Source organism: Lepus europaeus, chromosome 16, assembly GCF_033115175.1.
Source record: "Lepus europaeus isolate LE1 chromosome 16, mLepTim1.pri, whole genome shotgun sequence".
Lineage (NCBI taxonomy): Eukaryota > Metazoa > Chordata > Mammalia > Lagomorpha > Leporidae > Lepus > Lepus europaeus.
This window is the reverse complement of record NC_084842.1, coordinates 81,119,085-81,141,840: the sequence shown is the minus strand read 5'-3', so window position 1 is coordinate 81,141,840 and position 22,756 is coordinate 81,119,085. Positions and strand designations below refer to the sequence as shown.

The 22,756-nt window shown below is 44.0% G+C and overlaps 1 protein-coding gene across 5 annotated transcripts in view; it reads left to right on the top strand.

Moving 5' to 3' along the window:
- CC2D2A (coiled-coil and C2 domain containing 2A) overlaps positions 1–22,756 on the top strand; it is a 150,388-nt gene that overhangs the window by 6,902 nt on the left and 120,730 nt on the right. For 3 of the 5 annotated variants that reach the window (XM_062212709.1, XM_062212708.1, XM_062212705.1), the window contains exons 3-4: positions 847–924; positions 2,763–2,886. In XM_062212709.1, coding sequence (XP_062068693.1) covers positions 847–924; positions 2,763–2,886 — 202 coding nt within the window. Of the gene's footprint in view, positions 1–846; positions 925–1,299; positions 1,412–2,272; positions 2,291–2,762; positions 2,887–22,756 lie in introns of those variants that run through there. The other 2 variants (XM_062212706.1, XM_062212707.1) reach the window with 2 other exon arrangements.

The following is a 22,756-nucleotide window of genomic DNA, read 5'->3' as shown; positions in this document are numbered from 1 at the left end:
CGGGGCTGAGAACAGGTCCCACCCAGTGGGGCCTATAGGAAGATGAGGACCGAGTGAGGATAGAGAGGAGCCAGAGAGATCAGGTCATGGAGACCAAGGAAACCCCAATCCAGTCCCATTCTGTGGTTCAGAGCCCAGTTCCCGCCTGGGTAACTAAAGTTCTTGTCTTCCCTAACCCCAACGGCCAAGGGGAGAACGTAGCTGCCCAGCCATAAGCAGGACACTTCTTTGAAATCTTAAATAACTAAAATCCATGCTTTGTATTCCAATCTTGTTTCAGTAGAAAAACAAAATATCTCCCAACTAATAACTTGGGTGTACCAGGGAGAGGTTCTGTGTGCTTGCAACTCAGTTTGTGGAACTCGAGGACTCGAAAACTTTAAAGTGTGAACATATGAGTGCTCTCAGGCTGTTTGAGTTCCTTCCATGCTGGTAAGGCTGGGAGGCAGAAGAACCAACCTGTGAAGTCTCAAATGTGCTTGTGATGTCTGTCCGGTCCCAGGTCTTGCATCTGTCCTAGTAGGGTCACTGGCTAGTCATCTTTCTTAGACTGAGCTCCAAGGGTAAGGTGCATGTGGCATTCAGCTCTGCCCCCACAAGGCTTAGAACACAGCAGGCGCTCTGTAATGCCCCGTGCATGAACAGGACCTGGAATGTCTCAATTTTGATCCGACTTTGGAAGAGCATGTCTCCTTCGAGAGGAGTGGAGGGTGCTGTCTGTTTAGGTTATGTTAACTGTCCTTTCCCTCTCGCTCAACACTAGTGGCCAGAGGCCCAAGGTCAGGATGACGATTTTAATTCTAGTGCCTAAAATCACACCCCTCTTGTGTTTGCGTTTTAACCAAGGAGTTCACTGAAAATGAAGAGGATGCACCTGTGGGAAGGAGGAAGAAGAAGGTCCAACGGCAACAAAGAAAGAAACAGGTAGGAAGAGATGAGAAACTGGTCTGGATCAGCAACCAGCCAGACCCCAGGGGCCACGTGGGAAGCCTCCTTTCTGGGGATTCGGCCTGCTCTAGGCTACTGAAGCAGGGATGCGAATGGACAGTCCCAGGTGTAGGGTCCTGGGGTGCGAGTTTCCGTGTGACCCTCGCAATAAGCCTGTGATCCAGACTTGGAGCCTTTTCCCTCAAAGTTTCCTCCCACCTCCTGAGAGAGAAGTCTCAAAGCCTGGCCTGGAGCCTCTGTTGATACCAGCAAAGGCCCTAAGCTAAGACAGGCGGTAGAGGGCACTGCAGGATCACAGATCTGGGGAACTCCTCCGTGCCCAGCGCCAAACCCGAATTCCCCTCACTCTCGGCCACAGACTAACTCCGGGCTGCCAGTGCTCCCCACCTCTCCACAGGGTCCCCATCCTGGGCTGGGAGCGTCCCCGGCCTGCTCGGCTCCTTCACTGCCCTCAGTCCTCCTGGTAAGGAGTTGCCCTCCGCGAAGAGGGAGGGAAAGGGCTACTGTGGCTGGGAGATTTGCTGGGAACTCACTTCCCAGAAGAGGAGGGAGGGAGGAGGGGGAGCGCCATTTTGAGCCTGCCATCACGTGATGGGATTGCCCGGCGAGAAGGGGCCAGGAAGGAGGGGAGGGCCACTCGGAGAGCCCAGTCCGAGGCCAGGAAGGAGGGGAGGTCCCTCGCTGCACCTTGTAGCCCTGCACCCTCCCGCGCGTGTTCTTTCCTGCAGGCTGGGGCGGGGGTAGGGGGGAGGGAGCTGCCCAGGTGAGGACAAGGGCGATGGGCAGGAGCCGCTCGGCCACGTGGGCCCGCGGGGACGGGAGCCCCCAGGCTGCTGTCGCCTGGGTCAGTCTGTGGCTCTGCGGGAGGCAGCAGCTGCAAAGAGTTCAGGCCCTGAGCCCTGCAGTCTGGGGCACAGTGAGCCCTGGATGGCAAGGCTGCCGGGGAGCCTGGAGGAAGGGGTGGAGGGGGCGGGGACGCGGGAGAGACCGTAACAGCGCCCAGGAGCTGAGCACTTAGGTGCCTGGCTTGCACCTGCCCCCACCCCACCCGCCCCAGCCCCGATCACGGGCCACGCAGCGCAGCTGTGGCGAGCTCGGCCCGAACACGGCACCTGCGGCCGTGTTTCTTGAGCCCAGCTGCACGCAATGATCGTCTCGGGCGTTTCTTCTTCGTGAGACGCCGCGGGTGCACCCTGGTCGTCTATTTAAGACAGAGCCGCTGGCTTGGCGCCAGGCCGCGTGCACTGTAGCCTCCCCAGAAGTGCACGCCTTGCTATTTTTCCTCTTTCGTGGATGAAAAAGCAGAGCACCAGCAAGGGAACCGTCGGCCCAGAGTCCCACGGTCAGTCTGGGGTCGGCACCGCGCCTGGGTCTGATTGGGCCCCCAAGCATCCCGGCCAGCCCGCTGCCCGTAGAATTTGGGGAAGGAGGCGGGCACGGTGGTTGGGGCACAGCCAGGACTCCCTGCTTCCTGTGAGTTACCCAGGCGCGGTAACTCCTTCTCGGCTGTCTCCAGATTTCCTGGATTCAGGAATGAATTAATTGGGTTTTTATTCTCCCCCAGCGCTACACATTGTACCTAGAAAAGATGAAAATAGCCCTTGTGTTTTGGGGTGCCTCTGTAATTTCATGAAAACCCTCCTAAAGACACCCAAGGCTGGCACCACCTCCTCCGGGGCACCCACAGTGACCCGAGACGGGGCCCAGGCTGCCCCAGGTCTGCCTAGTACTGAAGGTCTCCCCTCTCTGGCTACCCACCGCACCCCACAGACAAACTCAGTCACAAGTCTCAATCTTTCACCTTCTGTCCACAGCCCCTGACTGCCGGCCCAGAGGAGATGGTGTCCGAAAACCCCCACCTCAGCCCCCAGCAGGAGCCGGGGCAGGAAGAGCCCAAGACTCGCCTCCTGAGTGCCACCGCCCGGCGGGGCCCACGCAGTGAGTGTGTCTTGGTTGCATTCAGCTGGTGCTTACTAAGCGCCTGCTGTCAGCTCAGCGCTGCCTGACTGATTCGGGGAGGTTTTTTTCTGGGTACCATTTTTTCTACATGACCCCTGCTGCTCTACCCCTTCACCCCAATGCTCTGGTTAAGTCTTTGGGTGAATGTTGTCCAGGGAAAAGGCCACTTAGCTTAGGCATGTGTTTCTAGAACCTCCTACGTTAGCGTGTGCCAACTGAAATAGAAATGGCACAGATAGTCAAGTGCACAGAAATTCAAAAGAGGGTGACAGTTCAGGATTTCCACAGCTCTCCCTCAGTCTCCCCGAGGATGGGCCCCAGGGCCCTCTGTTGCTGTCGGAATCCTTGGTTGCTCAGGTTTCTCATGGAAGGTAGTGTTTGCCTAAACCCATGCAATGCAGGGCCACCCGTAGACTCCTCTCTATTACCCACAGTATCTCATTCAAGGTCAATGCTGTGTGAAGTGTTCTGTTGCTTAGGGTATAGTGACAAGGGGAGTAGCGTGGAGTCTACATGCTCAGGACAGAGCCCCTCGGTACAGGGGGCCGACTGTGTCAGTGAAGGGGACGTTGGAGGTGAAATCGGTGACTCGCCCCTTGAGGACACGGTGGTCTTCCCCCTGCCGAGAACCTAGGCCTGCGTTTTCCAGCACCTGCGCTTCCCCAGCCAGTGAAGTAACATTAATGGTCTTACTTTAGAGCACAGCATTACCCCTTTCTCCTTACTTCTCATGAAAAGCAGGTTAAACAATAGAAGTACCCTACACATTTTTAAAAGATTTGTTTATTTGAAAGAGAGCGGTGTCTTCTATCCACTGATTCACTCCCCAAATGGCTACAATGGCTGGGCCTGGGCCAGGCTGAAGCCAGGAACCTGGAACTGCATCTTGGTCTCCCATGTGGGTTCAGGAGCCCATAAGGGTGGGTTAGCAGGGAGCTGAATCTGAAGTGGAGCAGCCAGGATTCAAACCCGAGCTCATGCGGGATGTCACTGCAACACCTGCACCATGGAATTTTCTGTTACATGATTGTTATACTGTTTCAGCATGACAGGGCTGGGGAATAACAGAACTGTTGAAATTAGAGGACTATTTTTAAAAGTGTTTATTTACTTTCATCTACTTAAAAGGCACAGCAAGAGCGGGGCGGCAGTTGGGGGAGAGACTGAGATCTGCTGTATGCTGCTACATTTCCCAAAAGCCTGCAGCAGTCTGCAGAAAATGCCCCAAGAAAAATGTGGCTTCAGTGGAAGAGAAATGAGACAGTGAGAGCTGTTAGGACTTGGTAAAAATAGAACCAACATTCATTCCACAGAAATGCTCAAAATTGTTCATTACTGAAGATTACCACTTATCTTAGCCAGCTCAGGCTGCCGCACAAAATAGCATGGACTGTTTGGCTTAAACAACACATTTATTTTCTCAAGTCCTGGAGGCCAGAAGTCTGGGACCAGGGACCCAGCTGGTGGGTTTCTGGTGAGGCCTGTCTTCCTGGGTTGCAGGTAACTGCCTGTCCTGCTGTATGCTTTCCAGACTTCTTCTTGGGGAGGGTGTGGCCCTGGGTCGTCTTTTTGTCTTTTTTTTTTTTTTTTTCAAGATTTATTTATTTGAAAGGCAGAATTACAGAGGCAGGCAGAGAGAGAGAGAGAGAGATCATTCAATTGCTGGTTCATGCCCCAAATGACCACAACAGCTGCAGCTGAGCCGGTCTGAAGCGAGGCGCTTTGTCCGGGTCTCCGACATAGGTGCAGGGGTCCAAGTCCTTGGGCCATCCTACACTGCCTTCCCAGGCACATTATCAGGGAGCTGATGAGAAGTGGAGTAGCTGGGACTCAAACCAGCACCCATATGGGATACAGATGTTGCGGGCTTTACTCATTGAGGCACAGTGCCGGCCCCCTGGGGCAAAGAGACCTCAGTCCTAACACTCCAGGGCACTAGCATCATGACCTTGTTTGACCTTCACTGCCTCCATAAGCCTTGTCTCCAGGTACAGTTGTCCTGCATGCTAGTGCTTCAACATAAGAGTTTGAGAGGACACACAATTCTGTCCTTAGCACAACTATTGGGTACTTCAATACTATTTCAAAATCAAGGGACAAAATGTCAGAAGAGACGACCAGTAATAAAGGCTCTGTGGGATGAAGGCAGATTTTTTTTTCCTTATATATTAAAATAAGGAAAATACTGTCTGCTATGATCAAGAGTTGGGAGGGATGCTGATTATAAGAATCAAATAAAAATATGGGGGCTGGCATTGTTGCCCCGGCATCCCATATGGGCACTGGTTTGTGTCCCGGCTGCTCCACTTCCAACCCAGCTCCCTGCTAATGGCCTAGGAAATGCAGTGGAGGATGGCCCAAGGATTGGGCCCCTGCCACCCACGTGAGAGAACAGATGAAGCTCTGGGCTTCAGCCTGGCTCAGCACTGGCCATTGTGGTCATCTGGGGAGTGAATCAGCAGATGAAAGACCTATTTCTCTGTCTCTCCTCACTCTCTAACTCTGCCTTTCAAATATTTTTAAAAAATAAAAAAAATTGGTGTAGGTTTTAAAAATATTTATTTGAAAGGCAGAGAGACAAAAAGAACTCCCATCTGCTTTTTCATTTCCGAGTGGCCAAGGCTGCCGCTGCCTGACGCTGGAAGCTAGGAACTCAGTTGAGGGCTCCCACGTGGATGGCAGGAACCCAGTTACTTGAGCCATCACTTTGCCTCCCAGGGTCTGCTTTAGCAGACTGCTGGAGTCGGAACAGGAGCTGGGGATCAAATGCCAGCATGCCAGTATGGAATAGGGCCATCTTAACTACTAGGCCAAATACCCACCCCAGAGGTATCTTAAACTTGTAAAGCACTGGATAAATGTACAAAAACTAAGATGTCTAGGAGTGTGAGAAGAGATTTACTCTATGCACTAGTCGAAATCATAATTTCTGATTTGGAGAGTGTGGAGATATGGAGTTGGTGCTTGGCTGCTTGGACACAGTCGGAGCCCTGCACAGAGCCTGGGGTTTCTGCTGACCTGGCAGCACCAGTGCACCAAGCTGTAGAGAAAGCATCTCTGGAGGCGACTAGGGAAACTGGCAGAGAACAAGGCTGTGCGTGGGGCAGCGGTGGGTGCAGCAGATTAAGCCGCTCCTTGACAGGCAGTGTGGCATACGGGAGCGCCAGTTTGAGACCCAACTGTCTTGCTTCCAATCCAGCTCCCCGGTAATGTGCCTGGGGAAGCAGCAGAGGATGGCCCCTGCCACCCACGGAAGTGTGGAAGACCCCATTGGAGCTCCTGGCTGCAGCCTGGCCCTGCCCTGGCCACTGCAGTCATTTGAGGAGCGAACAAGCAGATGGTAGATCTCTTTCTCTGTCTCTCCCTCTCTTTTATTCTGTCTTTCAAATAAACAAATGAAACTTTTTTTTTAAGAACAGAGATTAATACCAGTCATATTTTTTTTTAATGTGTGGCAAGCACTAGTCAGAAAAAAGAAGTCAAAAGCCACAGAAAGGTATCCATGAAGATAACAGAACAGGTGTCATTCATTATATCGGCACACTCTAGAGTGAGAGACAGGAGACAGGCAAGTCACAGGGAATGATGGGTTCTCTGAGAAGCACCCTACCATAAGCAGGGCAGGTGTGGCAAGGCAGGGGACAGAAGACCTGAGCCTTCCCGGTACTTAGGAATTCTCTCCAGGGAGAGTGTTGGGTGAAGATGATTTCGGACTTTGAGCTTGAAAACCCACAAACTTGTGAGCAGAAAACACATAGTAGGTCAAGAGCAAAGTGGAAGCTGTAATGTCCTTTATGACCAAGCCTCATGATGCACACACCAGTGCTGTTTATCAATAATGTATCAGTAAATCCAGCCCACGTTCAACAGGAGGGAATTGGGCTCCAAATTCTGAAGAGAGGTATGTCAGAGCTTATGGGTATATTTTCAAATGATCTCATCTTTATTTTTTAAGATTTATTTATTTATTTATTTGAAAGGCAGAGTTACAAAGAGGTAGAGAGAGGGAGGGAGAGAGGAAGAGAGGTGTTCCATCCACTGGTTCACTCCCTGGATGGCCACAATGGCCAGAGCTGTGCCTATCTGAAGCCCAGAGTCAGGAGCTTCTTCTGGGTCTCCCACATGGGTGCAGGGACCCAAGGACTTGGGCCATTTTCCACTGCTTTCCCAGGCCACAGCAGAGAGCTGGATCAGAAGTGGAGCAGCTGGGACTCGAACTGGCACTCCTATGGCTGCTGGCACTGCAGGTAGCGTCTTTACCTGTTATGCCACAGCACCAGACCCTCGTTTATCTTTCTTTTAAAACTCTGACTTTTCTACTCAGAAATCCATAATTGCATCATGTGAAAACCAGACTCTAACTTTTTTTGCATCTGAGCCCCGATGCCTTTAGGACCTTCTGCACTCTTCTCCAGTCTTTCCCACCCTGGCTGATTTTTTTTTTTTTTTTTTGACAGGCAGAGTGGACAGTGAGAGAGAGACAGAGAAAGGTCTTCCTTTGCCATTGGTTCACCCCTCAATGGCCGCCGCAGCCAGCACGCTGTGGCTAGCGCACCACGCTGATCTGAACTCAGGAGCCAGGTGCTTCTCCTGGTCTCCCATGCAGGTGCAGGGCCCAAGCACTTGGGCCATCCTCCACTGCACTCCCGGGCCACAGCAGAGAGCTGGACTGGAAGAGGAGCAACCGGGACTAGAACCCGGGGTGCTGGTGCCGCAGGCAGAGGATTAGCCTAGTGCGAGAGCTCCATGACCATGCAAACATTCCCAGCTTTGGTTTCCACTTAAAGGAAGTTCTCCACCTCTTCCTCTGTCACACTTATGACTGGGAGGCCACAGAGTTGTAGCAGTTACAGCCGTGGGCTTTTGGCAGGCATGTAGCACAGCAGTTAAGATGCCGCCTGGGATCCTCATATCCGAGTGCCTGGATTCAAGTCGTAGTTCCGCTGCTGGTTCTAACTCCCCACTAATGTGCACCCTGGAAGGTGGCAGGTGATGGCTCAAATACTTGAAACCCTGACACCTGAGTGGAAGACCTGGGTGGAGTTCCTGGCTCCTAGCTTTAACCTAACCCAGCCCCAACTACTGTGGGCATTTGGGGAGGGAACCAGCAGATGGGACATCTTATCTTTCCTTCTCTCTCCCTCTGGCTCTGACTCTGTCTCTCTGCCTTTCAAATAAATAAATTATAAAAGATGATCAAGGACTTTGGCATCAGACAAACGTGGGTACCAGGCTCTGTCTTACTCCCATAGGCAAATTCCTGAACCTCCCTCAATCTCCGTTTCATTATCTATAAAAGGGGGTGAGACTAGAATGCCTTAATATCTCCACAGCGTTTCTGCTTCAGTTGGGAGATGAGAGGAAAAGAGAAAGTAAATAAAATCAAGATGAAAAGTGTACGTCCTAGCAGCTGGTAAGAAGTGCTATAGAGAAGGAGGAGGAAGCTGGATGAGGCTGCATGGGGAGTAAGAAGGGCTTCCTTTATAAAAAGGACATGGGGGCTGGCATCGTGGTGCAGCAGGTTAAGCTGCCCCTTGCAATGCTGGCTTCCCATATGGGAGCACCAGTTTGAGTCCCAGCTGCTCCATTTCCCATTCAGCTCTCTGCTAATGCACTTGGGAAGCAGGGGATGATGGCTCAAGGGCTTGGGTTCCTGCCACACATGTAGGAGATCCAGATGGAGTTCTGAATACCCCTCAGGACCTATTGTTTTTAATTATAAGAATTCAAAGGTGTAGCCGGCGCCGCGGCTCACTAGGCTAATCCTCCGCCTTGCGGCGCCGGCACACCGGGTTCTAGTCCCGGTCAGGGCACCGATCCTGTCCCGGTTGCCCCTCTTCCAGGCCAGCTCTCTGCTGTGACCAGGGAGTGCAGTGGAGGATGGCCCAAGTCCTTGGGCCCTGCACCCACATGGGAGACCAGGAGAAGCACCTGGCTCCTGCCATCGGATCAGCGCGGTGCGTCGGCCGCAGCGCGCCTACCGCAGCGGCCATTGGAGGGTGAACCAACGGCAAAGGAAGACCTTTCTCTCTGTCTCTCTCACTGTCCACTCTGCCTGTCAAAAATAAAAAAATAAAAATAAAAAAAAAAGAATTCAAAGGTGCATGTAAGTGTACGTAACTCCAATAACTTATCAAACTCAACAGTTAGCAACATTTTCTCATGTTTACTTCATCTATCCTTTTTCTTTTTCTTTTTTTGCCAGAACTACTTTTATTCTTGTTAAAAAAAAAATTAAAATAAAATTTACCATCTTAACCATTTGTAATCGCACAATTCAGTGGAATTAGCCATATTCACATTGTGCAACTGACGTCTAGAACTTTTTCATTTTGCAAAACAACCTAAACATCAGCTTCCTTTCCCCTCTTCTCCCTGTAGCCTATGGCATCCAGTATTCTGCTTATTTGTCTCTGAATTTGACTACTTTAGACACCTCGTAGAAGTGGAATCAAACAGTATTTGCCTTTTGTGTCCTGGTGGTTCATCTGTATTGTAGCTTGTGACAGAATTTCCCATGTTTTTTAGGCTTAATATCCTGGTGTATCTATGCACAACATTTTATTTAGCAGTTGTGAATAATGCTGCTACAAACATGAGTCCAAACAAGAGAAGTCTTTAAAAAGTTCATGGACATGTACATTATGGAAAAGCTATGCATGGATTTTTTTTTTTGCAACTAAACTTTTCTTTTAATTCCATTTTCCATTGAACTTCTTGAAGTATCATTATAGAACCTCAAGTCCTTACAATACTTTGAAGTAAATATTTAGAAATGGCATTGCTGGATCATATGGTAATTCTAATTTATTTTTGTGAAAAGTCACCAAACTATTTTCCATAGCAACTGCACCATTTTGCCACCAACCGTGCACAAAGATACTGGTTTCGCTTCATCCTTGCTGATACCTGTTATTTTCTATGTTTTCCTATAATAGCGATTCTAAGGGGCACGAAATTATATCTTACTATGGTTTTTATTTGCTCTAAGATTAGGAATGTTCAGCATCTTTTTCATGTGTTTGATGGCTCCTTGTATATTATCTTTGGAGATCATTTTTAACTATTTTCTTGTTGAATTGTAGGAATTCTTTGGGTATTCAGGATAATAATCTCTCTTCAAACATGACTTGCAAGCATTTTCTCCCACTCTACAGGTTGTCTTCACTCTATTGATTGTGTTGTCTTTTGAAGCAGAAAAGGATTTAACTTTGATGCTGCCCCACTTGTCTCTTTCTTTTTAAGATTTTATTTATTTGAGAGGTAGAGTTACAAAGAGTGAGAGAGAGAAAGGTCTTCCATCTGCTGTTTCACTCCCCAGATGGCTGCAACAGCCGGAGCTGGGCCAATCCAAAACCAGGAGCTTCTTCTGGGTCCCCCACGCAGGTGCAGGGGCCCAAGGACTTGGGACGTCTTCCACTGCTTTCCCAGGCCATAGCAGAGAGCTGGGTCTCAAGTGGAGAAGCCAAAACTCAAACCAGCACCCATATGGGATGCCAGCGCCACAGGCAGATGCGTAGCCCATGGCCTCAAGAGTATTTTGGAGTTTTTGATGCACAAGTATTTTGCCTCCTTTATTAGGTTAATTCTTTAGTGTTTTGTTCTTTTCAATGTTATTATAAATGGAATTCTTTTTATTAATTTCATTTTGGATGACTCATTGTTACTATATACAAACAGCCATTTTTTGTGTGTTGTGTATCCTGCAACTTTGCTAAATTGATTTTATTAATTCTAATGGTTTTTCTTTCTGGTGAAACCTTGGATATTTTCTATATAAAACATATCAGCTGCAAAGAGATGTGTTTTCTTTCCCAATTTGCATGCCATTCATTTATTTTCCTTGTCTAACTGCTCTAGTTGAGACTTTTTTTTTTTTATTAAACTTTTATTTAATGAATATAAATTTCCAAAGTATAGCTTATGGGTTACAATGGTTTCCCCCCTCCCATAACTTCCCTCCCGCCCACAACCCTCCCCCCTCCCGCTCCCTCTCCCCTTCCATTCATGTAAAGATTCATTTTCAATTCTCTTTGTATACAGAAGATCAGTTTAGTATATACTAGGTAAAGATTTCAACATTTTGCCCATATAGCAACATCAAGTGAAAAAACTACCATTGGATTACTAATTATAGCATTAAATAGCAATGTACAGCACATTAAAGACAGAGATCCTACATAATTTTTTTTTCAAAATAATTAATTTTCTATGCCATTTCCATTTTAACACCAGGTTGTTTTTTTTTTTTTCATTTCCAATTCTCTTTATATACAGAAGATCACTTCAGTATATAATTAGCAAAGACCTCATCAGTCTGCGCCCACACAGAAACGCAAAGTATAAAAATACTGTTTCAGTACCAGTCCTAGCATCACTTGGCTTTAGACGACACATTAGGGACAGATCCCGCATGGGGTGTAAGTACACAGTGACTCCTGTTGCTGACTTAACAATTTGACACTCCTGTTCATGGCGTCAGTAATCTCCCTGGGCTCTAGTCATGAGTTGCCAGGGCTATGGAAGCCTTTAGAGTTCACTGACTTTGATATTGTTCCGATAGGGTCATAGTCAAAGTGGAGGTTCTCTCCTCCCTTCGGAGAAGGGTACCTCCTTCTTTGAAGGCCCCGTTCTTTCCACTGGGATCTCACTCACAGAGATCATTCATTTAGGTCTTTTTTTTTTTTTTCCATGATATCTTGGCTTTCCATGCCTGCTATACTCTCATGGGCTCTTCAGCCAGATCTGAATGCCTTGAGGGCTGATTCTGAGGCCGGAGTGTTGTTTAGGACATCTGCCATCCTATGAGTCTGCTGTGTATCCCACTTCCCATGTTGGATCTTTCTCTCCCTTTTTGATTCTATCAGTTAGTATTAGGAGATACTTGTCTTGTTTGTGTGATCTCTTTGACTCTTAGACCTATCGGAGCTATCAATTGTGAGCTGAAATTGATTACTTGGACTAGTGCGATGGCATTGGTACATGCCATCTTGATGGAATTGTGTTGGAATCCCCTGCACATTTCTGACTCCACCATTTACGGCCAGTCCGATTGAGCATGTTCCTAATTGTTCATTTCCTCCCTCTCTTTTTCCACTCTTAGATTTAACAGGGATCACTTTTCAGTTAAAATTTAAACACCTGAGAATAATTGTGTGTTAATTACTGAGTTCAACCAATAGTACTAGAACAACAACAACAACAACAAATACTAAAAAGGATAGAGTATTACATTGTACATCTAAAGTCAGGACAGGAGCTGATCAGTTCATTGTTGCTTATAGTGTCCATTTCACTTAACAGGTTTTCTCTTTGGCGCTCAGTTGTCACCGATCAGGGAAAACAAATGATATTTCTCTCTTTGGGACTGGCTCAATTCACTCAGCATGATGTTTTCCAGATTGCTCCATCTTGTTGCAAATGACTGGGTTTCATTGTTTCTTACTGCTGTATAGTATTCTATGGAGTACATGTCCCACAATTTCTTTATCCAGTCTACTGTTGATGGGCATTTGGGTTGGTTCCAGGTCTTAGCTATTGTGAATTGAGCTGCAATAAACATTAAGGTGCAGATGGCTTTTTTATTTGCCAAATTAAATTCCTTTGGGTAAATTCCAAGGAGTGAGATGGCTGGGTTGTATGGTAGGGTTATGTTCAGGTTTCTGAGGAATCTCCAGACAGACTTCCATAGTGGCTTAACCAGTTTGCATTCCCACCAACAGTGGGTTAGTGTCCCTTTTTCCCCACATCCTCTCCAGCATCTATTGTTGGTAGATTTCTGAATGTGAGCTATTCTCACCGGGGTGAGATGGAACCTATATCATCAAAATGTCTATCCTCCCAAAAGCAATTTATACATTCAATGCAATACCCATCAAGATCCCGAAGAGCTTCTTCTCAGATCTAGAAAAAATGATGCTGAAATTCATATGGAGACACAGAAGACCTCGAATAGCCAAAGCAATCCTGTACAACAAAAACAAAGCCGGAGGCATCACAATACCTGATTTTAGGACATACTACAGGGCAGTTGTTATCAAAACAGCATGGTACTGGTACAGAAACAGATGGATAGACCAATGGAACAGAATAGAAACACCAGAAATCAATCCAAACATCTACAGCCAACTTATATTTGACCAAAGATCCAAATCTAATCCCTGGAATAAGGACAGTCTATTCAATAAATGGTGCTGGGAAAATTGGATTTCCACATGCAGAAGCTTGAAGCAAGACCCATACCTATCACCTTACACAAAAATTCACTCAACATGGATTAAAGACTTAAATCTACGACCCGAAACCATCAAATTATTAGAGAGCATTGGAGAAACCCTGCAAGATATAGGCACAGGCAAAGACTTCCTGGAAAATACTCCAACAGCACAGGCAGTCAAAACCAAAATTAACATTTGGGATTGCATCAAATTGAGAAGTTTCTGTACTTCGAAAGAAACAGTCAGGAAAGTGAAGAGGCAACCAACAGAATGGGAAAAAATATTCGCAAACTACACTACAGATAAAGGATTGATAACCAGAATCTACAAAGAAATCAAGAAAATCCACAACAACAAAACAAACAACCCACTTAAGAGATGGGCCAAGGACCTCAATAGACATTTTTCGAAAGAGGAAATCCAAATGGCCAACAGACACATGAAAAAATGTTCAAGATCACTAGCAATCAGAGAAATGCAAATCAAAACCACAATGAGGTTCCATCTAGTTGAGACTTTTAATACTAATGTTGACTAAAACTATAAAAAGCAAGTAATTTTACCTTTTTCCTGTTCTTGAAAAAATTTTCAATTTTTTACCATTGTATATGTTAGCTGTAAGCTTTTCATATTGCCTTTGTTCTGTTGAGGAAGTTGCCCACTACTCTTAATTTGTTGTATGAAAGGGTGTTGAATTTCGTCAAATGCTTTTCTGTTTCAGTTGGGATGATCATGTTGCATTTGTTTTTCATTCTGTTGATGTGCTTTATTGTAAGGATTGATTGATTTTATATGTTGGCTTCTCCATGTAGCCTAATTCCCTTTCTGAATGTTAAGGAGAGAGTTGCCTGTTTCCAAGTAACTCTTCCAGGAAAGGATTATTAACTTGGGCTGGAGCTAACACTAATACGAAGGATCTGCAGAAAGTTCATGGAAAATGCATATTATTAAAAAACTGCTTGGGTTTCGGAAAAGTTTTGCACCAAAATAAATGTATCTTTTAATTCCAATTTCCATGAAATTTTTGAAGTCTCCTCATACTCTGTAAATGGATCATAATGCATTCCCTCTTAATCACTTTATGAACACTGCTTATTTACATTTTCCCAGGTAAAATCTGAGATTCAGTGGTTTTCCCAGGTCTACCAAGAAAATCTATCCTCATGGATTGATATTGGGAAAGCTACAGAACTTTTGAGCTCATATGATTCCATTTTATTTTTCTTTCCTAACCACGTGAGGCTGAGAGAGGGAGAGAGAAGGAAATAAACAGCTAGATAGGGGCTGGCATTGTGGCATAGCAGGTTAAGCTGCAGCCTGTGACACCAGAATCCTGTATGGGCACCAGTTCAAGTCCCAGATGCTCTACTGATCCAGCTCTCTGCTAATGCATGTGGGAAAGCAGTGAAGGATAGCCCAAGTCTTTGGGCCCCTGCACCCACAAGGGAGACCCCGAAGAATGTCCTGGCTTCAGGCTGGCCCAGTCTCAGCTGTTGAAGCCATCTGGGAAGTGTACCAACAGATGGAAGATCTCTCTCCCTGTCTCTCCCTCTCTGTCTCTCCCTCTCCCTATGTAACTCTGACTTTCAAATAAGTACATCTTTTAAAAAAGATAGATAGATATATACATACATGGGTGATAAATCTGACAACCATAAACTCTGAGAATATTTCCCCCCAGAAACCTTTTATTTAAGATATACAAACTTCATGCGTTTCATAAATAAAACTTTAGGAGCATAGTGATTCTTCACACCATACCCACCCTCCCACCCTTCTTCCTCTTCCTCCCCTATTCTCATTCCTTTTTTTTTTTTTTTTACTAAGATCTATTTTCAATTAACTTTATACACGGAAGATTATACTAAGTAAAGAATTAAACAAGTAGTATGAAACAAAATGTTCCTCAACAGTAGAGACAAGGGCTGTTCAAAGTCATTGCACCTCAAAGTATCAATTTCATTTCTATAGATTACCTTTTAGATGGTCTATTTGTCCTTTTCAGACTGGCTTATTTCACTAAGTATTAACTTAGTTTCACCCATTTTGTTACAAATGGAAACAAATGTTACAAACTTAGTTACTAAGTTTCATCCATTTTGTTACAAATGACAGGATTTCATTTTTCTTTTACAACTAGGCAGTATTTTGTGGTGTACATATCCCATAATTTCTTTATCCAGTCTTCAGTTGACAGACATTTGGGTTGATTCCATATCTTAGATATTTTCAGTTCGGCTACAATAAACATGGGGGTACTTTCATATGCTGATTTCATTTGGTTTGAGTAAATTCCCAGGAATGGAATGGCTGGGTCATATGCTAGATCTATATTCAGATTTCTGAGGTAATTCCATACCAACTTCCACAGTGGCTGTATTGGTTTACATTCCAAACAACAGTGGTTTAGGGACCTTTTTTTGCTACAGCCTCGCCAGCATTTGCTGTTTGTTGATTTCTGTATGAAAGCCATTCTAATAGGGGTGAGGTGAAACATCACTGTGGTTTTGATTTGCATTTCCCTGATGGCTAGTGATGCTGAGCATTTATTCAAGTGTCTGTTGGCCATTTGGATTCTTTTTTTTTTTTTGAAAAATGCATGTTAAGTCTTTTGCCCATTTCTTAACTGGGTTGTTTGTTGTCATTGAGCTTCTTGAGCTCTTTATATATTAAGGTTATTAATCCTTTATCAGTTGAATAGTTTTCAAATAATTTCTCCCATTCTGTCGGTTGCTTCACCTTGTTGAGGGTTGCTTTTGCAGTGCAGAGACTTTTCAATTTGATGTAATCCCATTTGTTAATTTTTACTTTGGTTGACTGTGACTCTTGGGTCTTTTCCAAGAAGTCTGCCTATGCAATGTCTTGCAGGGTTTCCCCAATGTTCTCTAATAATTTGATGGAATTGAGTCATAGATTTAGGTCTTTAATCCATTTTGAGTGGCTTTTATGTAAGATGTGAGGCAGAGTTCTTGCTTCATACTTCTGCATATGGAGATCCAGTTTTCGTGGTTCCAGCCATTGAAGAGACTGCCCTTGCTCCAGGGATTGGTTTTAGTTCCTTGATCAAATATAGGTTTTATATGCTTGGACTGATTTCTGGCATTTCTATTCTGTTCCATTGGTCCATCCATCTGTTTTGTACCAGGCTGTTTTGGTTATAACTGCCCTGTCCTATGTCCTGAAATCTGGTATTGTGATGCTTCCAGCTTTGTTTTTGTTGAATCAGATCTAGCTATTCGTGGTCTCCTGTGTTTCCATATGAATTTCAGCATCATTTTTTCTATATCTGAGAAGAATGTTTTTGGTATTTTGATTGGTATTGCATTGAATCTGTAAATTGATTTTTGGCAATATGGACATTTTGATGATATTCATTCTTCCAATCCATCAACATGGAAAACCTTTCCACTTTGTGTGTGTGTGTCATCTTCTATTTCTTTCTTTTAGAAAGCTTTTATTTAATAAATGTAAATTTCATAGGTATAGCTTTTGAAATATATCAGTTCTTCCCCTCCCATACCTGCTCTCACACCCCCACTCCCATCCTACCTCCTACTCTCTCCCCCATCCCATTCTTCATTAAGATTCATTTTTAATTATCTTTATATACAAAAGATCAACTGTATACTAAGATTTCAAAAGTTTGCACCCACACAGACACACAAAGTTAATACTGTTTGAAGACAAGTTTACTGTTAATTCTCATAGTACAAATCATTAAGGACAGAGGTCCTACATGTGGAGCAAGTGCACAATGACTCCTGTTGTTGATTTAACAATTGCCATTCTTATTTATGACATCAGTGATCACCCAAGGCTCTTGCCATGAGCTGCCAAGGCTAAGGAAGCCTTTTGAGTCCACAAATTTTGACATTATTTAGACAAGGCTGTAATCAAAGTGGAAGTTCTCTCCTCCCTTCAGAGAAAGATACCTCCTTCTTTGATGGTCCCTTCTTTCCACTGGGATCTCACTCACAGAGATCCTTCATGTAGGCCATTTTTTTGCCACAGTGTCTTGGCTTTTCATGCCTGAAATGCTCTCTTGGGCTTTTTAGTCAGATCCGAATGACTTAAGGGCTGATTATGAGGCTAGAGTGCCGTTTAGGGCATTTGTCACTCTATGAGTCTGCTGTGTGGCCTGCTTCCCATGTTGGATCATTCTCTCCTTTTTAATTCTATCTATTGTCATTAACAGACATTTGGTCTTATTTATGTGATCACTTTGACACTTATTCCTATCTTTATGATCAGTTATGCACTTAAATTGATCACTTTAAGTCATACGATGGCATTAGTACCTGCCAACTTAATGGGATTTGGATTCCCATAGCAAGTTTTTAATTTTGTCCTTAGGTGTATGCCTGTGGGAGTGTGTGCTGAACTGTGTCCCTCTCCTATTCCCATTCTTATTTTTACAGGGATCAATTATCAATTGGATTTAAACACCTAAGAATAATTCTGTGTTAAGAGTTCAACCAATGATATTAAGTAGAAAAAGAAAATACTAAAAAATAAAATAGTTAGCTTTTCCTCAAAAGTCAGGACAAGGGCTGATCCATTTCATTGCTTCTCATCATGTCAGTTTTGCTTCTACAGGTTTCCTTTTAGGTACTTAGTTGTCACAGATCAGAGAAAACTTGTGATATTTGTCCCTTATTTGTGGCTTTTTTCACTCAGTATGATGTTTTCCAGATTCCTCCATTTTATTGCAAATGACTGGATTTCTTTTTTTTTTTTTTACTGCTGTGTAGTATTCCATGGAGTGCATATCCCATAATTTCTTTATCCAGTTTTCCATTGATGGGCATTTAGGTTGATTCCATGTCTTAGCTATTGTTAATTGACCAGCAATAAACATGGAGTGTCTTGGGCTGCTGCGGTCTGGTCTCGCCTCACTTTCCAGTGCTGGTACATAGGCTCTCGGCTGTTGGAGTCCCAAACTGTGGGCATCCATGCCATCCACATAGGTCTACCATGTCCCTGTAATTTTGGTAGAGTTTCCTCTGCTGCTTTTCCCCCAACTCTTCCCTAGGACTACACTATCTCCACTTTTTTTATAACTATCTTCTCATGAGCTAGAGCAGTAAAATCCCTCCCTACTCCACCATCTTGGAACTCCCTCTCCTATTTCTTTCTTTAATGTTTTGAATTCTCATCATAGAGATCTTTGACATCCTTGTTAAATTTATTCCAAGGTATTTGAATTTTTTGTAGCTATTATGAATGAGATTGATCTTAGAAGTTCTATCTCAGCTGTGGCATTGTCAATGTATACAAAGGCTATTGATTTTTTTTGTGTTGATTTTGTATCCTGCCACTTTACCAAACTCTTATGAGTCTTAGTAGTCTCTTAGTGGAGTCTCTTGGATCCCCTATAAATAGAATCATGTCCGCTACAAATAGGGATAGTTTGACTTCCTTCTTTCCAGTTTGTATCCCTTTGATTTAGCCAGAGCCATTAGGTAAGAGAAATAAAAGTTCCAGGGCTATATTGAATAGCAATTGTGAGAGTGGGCATCCTTGATCCAGATCTCTATGGGAACACTTCCAACTTTTCCCCATTCAATAGGATGCTGGCTATGGGTTTGTCATAAATTGCCTTGATTGTGTTGAGGAATGTTCCTTCTATTCCCAAGTTGCTTAGAGTTTTCATCATAATAGGATATTGTATTTTATTAAATGCTTTCTCTGCATCTATTGAGATAATCATATAGATTTTGTTCTTCAGTTTGCTAATGTGACACATCACATTGATTTGTGAATGTTGGAGCTATCCCTGCATACCAGAGATAAATCCCACTTGGTCTGGGTGGATGATATTTCTGATGTGTTATTATAGATTTGATGGCTAGTATTTTGTTGAGGATTTTTGTGTCTATGTTCATCAGAGAAATTGGTCTGTAGTTTCTCTGTTGTATCTTTTTCAGGTTTAGGAATTAAGGTGATGATGGCTTCATAGAAGGAGTTTGGGAAGATTCCCTCCCTTTCATTCATTTTGAATAACTTGAGAAGAATTGTAGTTAGTTCTTTAAATGTCTGGTTAATTCAGCAGTGAAGCCACTGGGCATTTCTTTGTTGGAGGCTCTTTATAACTGATTCAATTTCCATCTTGGTAATGGGTCTGTTTAGGCTTTCTATGTCTTCACAACTCAATTTAGGTAGGTTGTATGTGTCCAGGAATCTATCCATTTCTTCTAGGTTACCTGATTTGTTGGCATACAGCTCTTTGTAGTAATTTCTGATGATTCTTTTTATCTATGTGGTGTCTGCTGTTCCATTTCCTTTTTGAACTCTGATTTTATTGATTTGAGTCTTCACCTTTGGGGGGGTTGGGCTAATGGTGTGTCAATTTTGTTTATTTTTTCAAAAAACCAGCTCTTGTTTCACTGATCCTTTGTGTTTTGGGGTTTCAATTTTATTTATTCTCTAATTTTATTCTTTTCTCTTACTAATTTTTGGTTTGGTTTACTGTTTTTTAGATCCTTGAGATGCATTCATCGCTACTTTATTTAGTGGTTTTCCAATTTCTTGACATAGGGGCCAGTTGTTATAAACTTTCCTCCTAACACTGCTTTTGCTATATCTCCAGAAGTTTTTTTTAAATATTTTATTTATTTGAGAGGTAAAGTTACAGACAGAGGGAAAGACAAATAGAAAGGTCTTCCATCCACTGATTCACTTCTTAAATGGCCCCAGTGGCCAGAGCTGGGCTGATCTGCTGGCAGAAGCCAGGAGTTTCTTCCGGATCTCACACACAGGTGCAGGGGACCAAACACCTGGGTTATCTTCTACTGTTTTCCCAGGCCATAGCAGAGAGCTGGATCAGAAGTCAGAAGACAGGACTAGAACTGGTACCCATGAGGGATGCCATTGCCACAGGCAGACGCTTAGTCCACTATGCCACAGCATCAGCCCGACTCATAAGTTTTGAAATGTTTTATTGCCATCTTCATTCATTTCCACAAATTTCTTTATTTCCTTTTGATTTCTTCATTGACTCACTGTTCATTCAGGAACATGTTATCAGTGTCCATGTGTTTGCATATGATCTAGAGATTCTTGAGTTGATTTCCAGCTTCATTCCATTGTGGTCAGAGGATTCATGATATGATTTCAATTTTTTTTTAATTTGCTGAGACTTGCTTTATGGCCTCACATGTGGTCTATCCTAGAGGAAATTCCAAACACTGGTGAAAATAATGTACATTCTGCAACTGTCATATGAAAAGATCTGTAGATAGCCATTAGTTCCATGTGGTCTGTAGTGTCCATTAACTGTTTCCTTGCTGGTTTTCTGTCTGCTTGATCTGTCCATTGCTGAGAGTAAGGTATTGATGTCCCCTAATAATATTGTATTGGAGTCTATGTCTCCCTTTATATCCCTTAACATTTCTTTTAAATAGCCAAGTGCCCTGTAATTAGGTGCATATATGTTTATAATAGTTACATCTTCCTGTTTAATTGATCCCTTAATTATTACATAGTGCCCTTCTTTGTCTCTTAACACTTCTTGTGTTGAACTCTATTGTGTCTGATGTTAGGATGGCTGCACCAGCTCTCTTTTTCGGTTTCTGCTAGCGTGGATTATCTTTTTCCATCCTTTTACTTTCATTCTGCATGCATCTTTGTTGGTGAGATGTATTTCTTATAAGCAGCAAATAGATGGGTTTTGTTTTTTAATCCATTTAGCCAGTCTGTATCTTTTAACTGAAGAGTTGAGGCTATTTACTTTCAAGGTGACTATTGATAAGTAACAACTTGGTCCTGCCATTTTTCCAAAAATATTCCTATTTTTACTTTATTTTCCTTTGAACTTTTATTAGGAGATTTTCTGCTGAGCTAGGCAAAAAGCTGGTAGGCACTGTGCTAAGGTCTTTATGTGTATTATGTTATATAATTCTCAGATCAGTCCTATAATCAGGCATTGTTTTAGAGAATCAACAGCTAAAAGTGGTGGAGCCAAAATTGACACTCAAACCTGCTGACTTTCAGAATCTGTTCTTTTTAAAAAAAAAAAAAAGATTTATTTATTTATTTGAAAGAGTTACACAGAGAGAGGAGAGGCAGAGAGAGAGGGAGGGAGGGAGGGAAGGAGGAAGGGAGGGAGGTCCTCCATCCGATGGTTCACTCGGCAATTGGCTGCAATAGCTGGAGCTGCACTGATCTGAAGCCAGGAGCTTCTTCTCAGTTTCCCACGTGGGTGCAGGGGTTCAAGGACTCGGGCCATCTTGTACTGCTTTCCCAGGCCATACCAGAGAGCTGGATCGGAAGTGGAGAAGCCAGGTCTCAAACCGGAGCCCATATGGGGTACCAGCACTTCAGGCCAGTGTTTTAACCCACTGTGCCACAGCGCCGGCCCCAGAATCTGTGTTCTTAATTGTAGCACTATAGTGTCATTGTACACCCAAACCTTAACTTTGGTTTTAGAGCTAATTATGTACAGTTGACGCAGAAGGTACAATGGCAATGCTACAACCCAGCCAGCACTGTCATCATTGGTTCCCAGTGACCTACAAGGGACTCAGTATGGGGCATAAAGCCAGTTTAGAATTTTTACAGTATCACCATATTCTAGCTACACATTTTTCAGAACCCTATATAGACACATCCTTCTTTGGAGAGCCCCAATGTGGACCAAGTAGACCTTTCTATGCTCCTGTAGCTCTTATGCCTTTGTGAATGTCTGAAATCATCTTGTTTTCTGTACACAGTGCTGTCTTCCTTCACCGGACTAAAAGTCTTTGAGGGAAGAGCCTGACTTAGAGTTCTGCTGAGCACAACACTGATATGCAGATGGTATGGCACAGTGTTTGCTGAATGAACAGGGCTCTTATTTTTCCCTGCAGGCCTTGCTCTGGCTCAGGTGCACTTATGTGCCACCTTGGCACCATGGCCACCCCATCCTTCCAACCAGCTCTGTCCATCTGGATCCAGACATTTGATTCTTCTCATAACCTTCTGTTTCCCAATCATCTCATGGGTCTGCAATGTGCCTCCCTCCCTCCCCGCCCCTGTGCTTCAGCCCAGTCCCCCACCTGGAACCTGTGCCCTTCTGTCACACACTGTCCTCTCCAGAGGGCTTCAGGTATTGTCAAGGTCAGACTGCATTCAGAGACCCTGATCTTATGACCTCACACACCACACCAGATGCATGCCCACAGGTGCCACCTCCCAATGGACGAAGTTGTGCAGTGAAACATTTGGCTTCTAATTTTCTAATCAAGCATGTATGTAGTCATGACATTCCACATAAAGCATTTCATTGAACACACAAGTTCCAGATCAAATAAACATCTAGTTGAAAAGTACACAGAATCCCCCATGATTCCATGTTACTCCATCTCTTAAGGGAGTAACTATCAAATGTTAAGTAGTTTCTTATGAACATAAATTTCTCCATTACTTACATCTGTTTTCCATTCATTTATATTAGTCTCTCTGATTAAAGCTTCATTGCAGAGCCAATTTCTCAGTATCAGTTGAAAAGAAAGTTGGGTATGCAGTGAAATTTAATGTAAATGAAAGGGAATCATTTATTTTAGGCATACTTTTTGAAAGTCATCAAGACCTGCAGAAACTGACCCAAGAAGTTCACGTATTTGGTGCAATATAACTCATGATATATGGCTCAG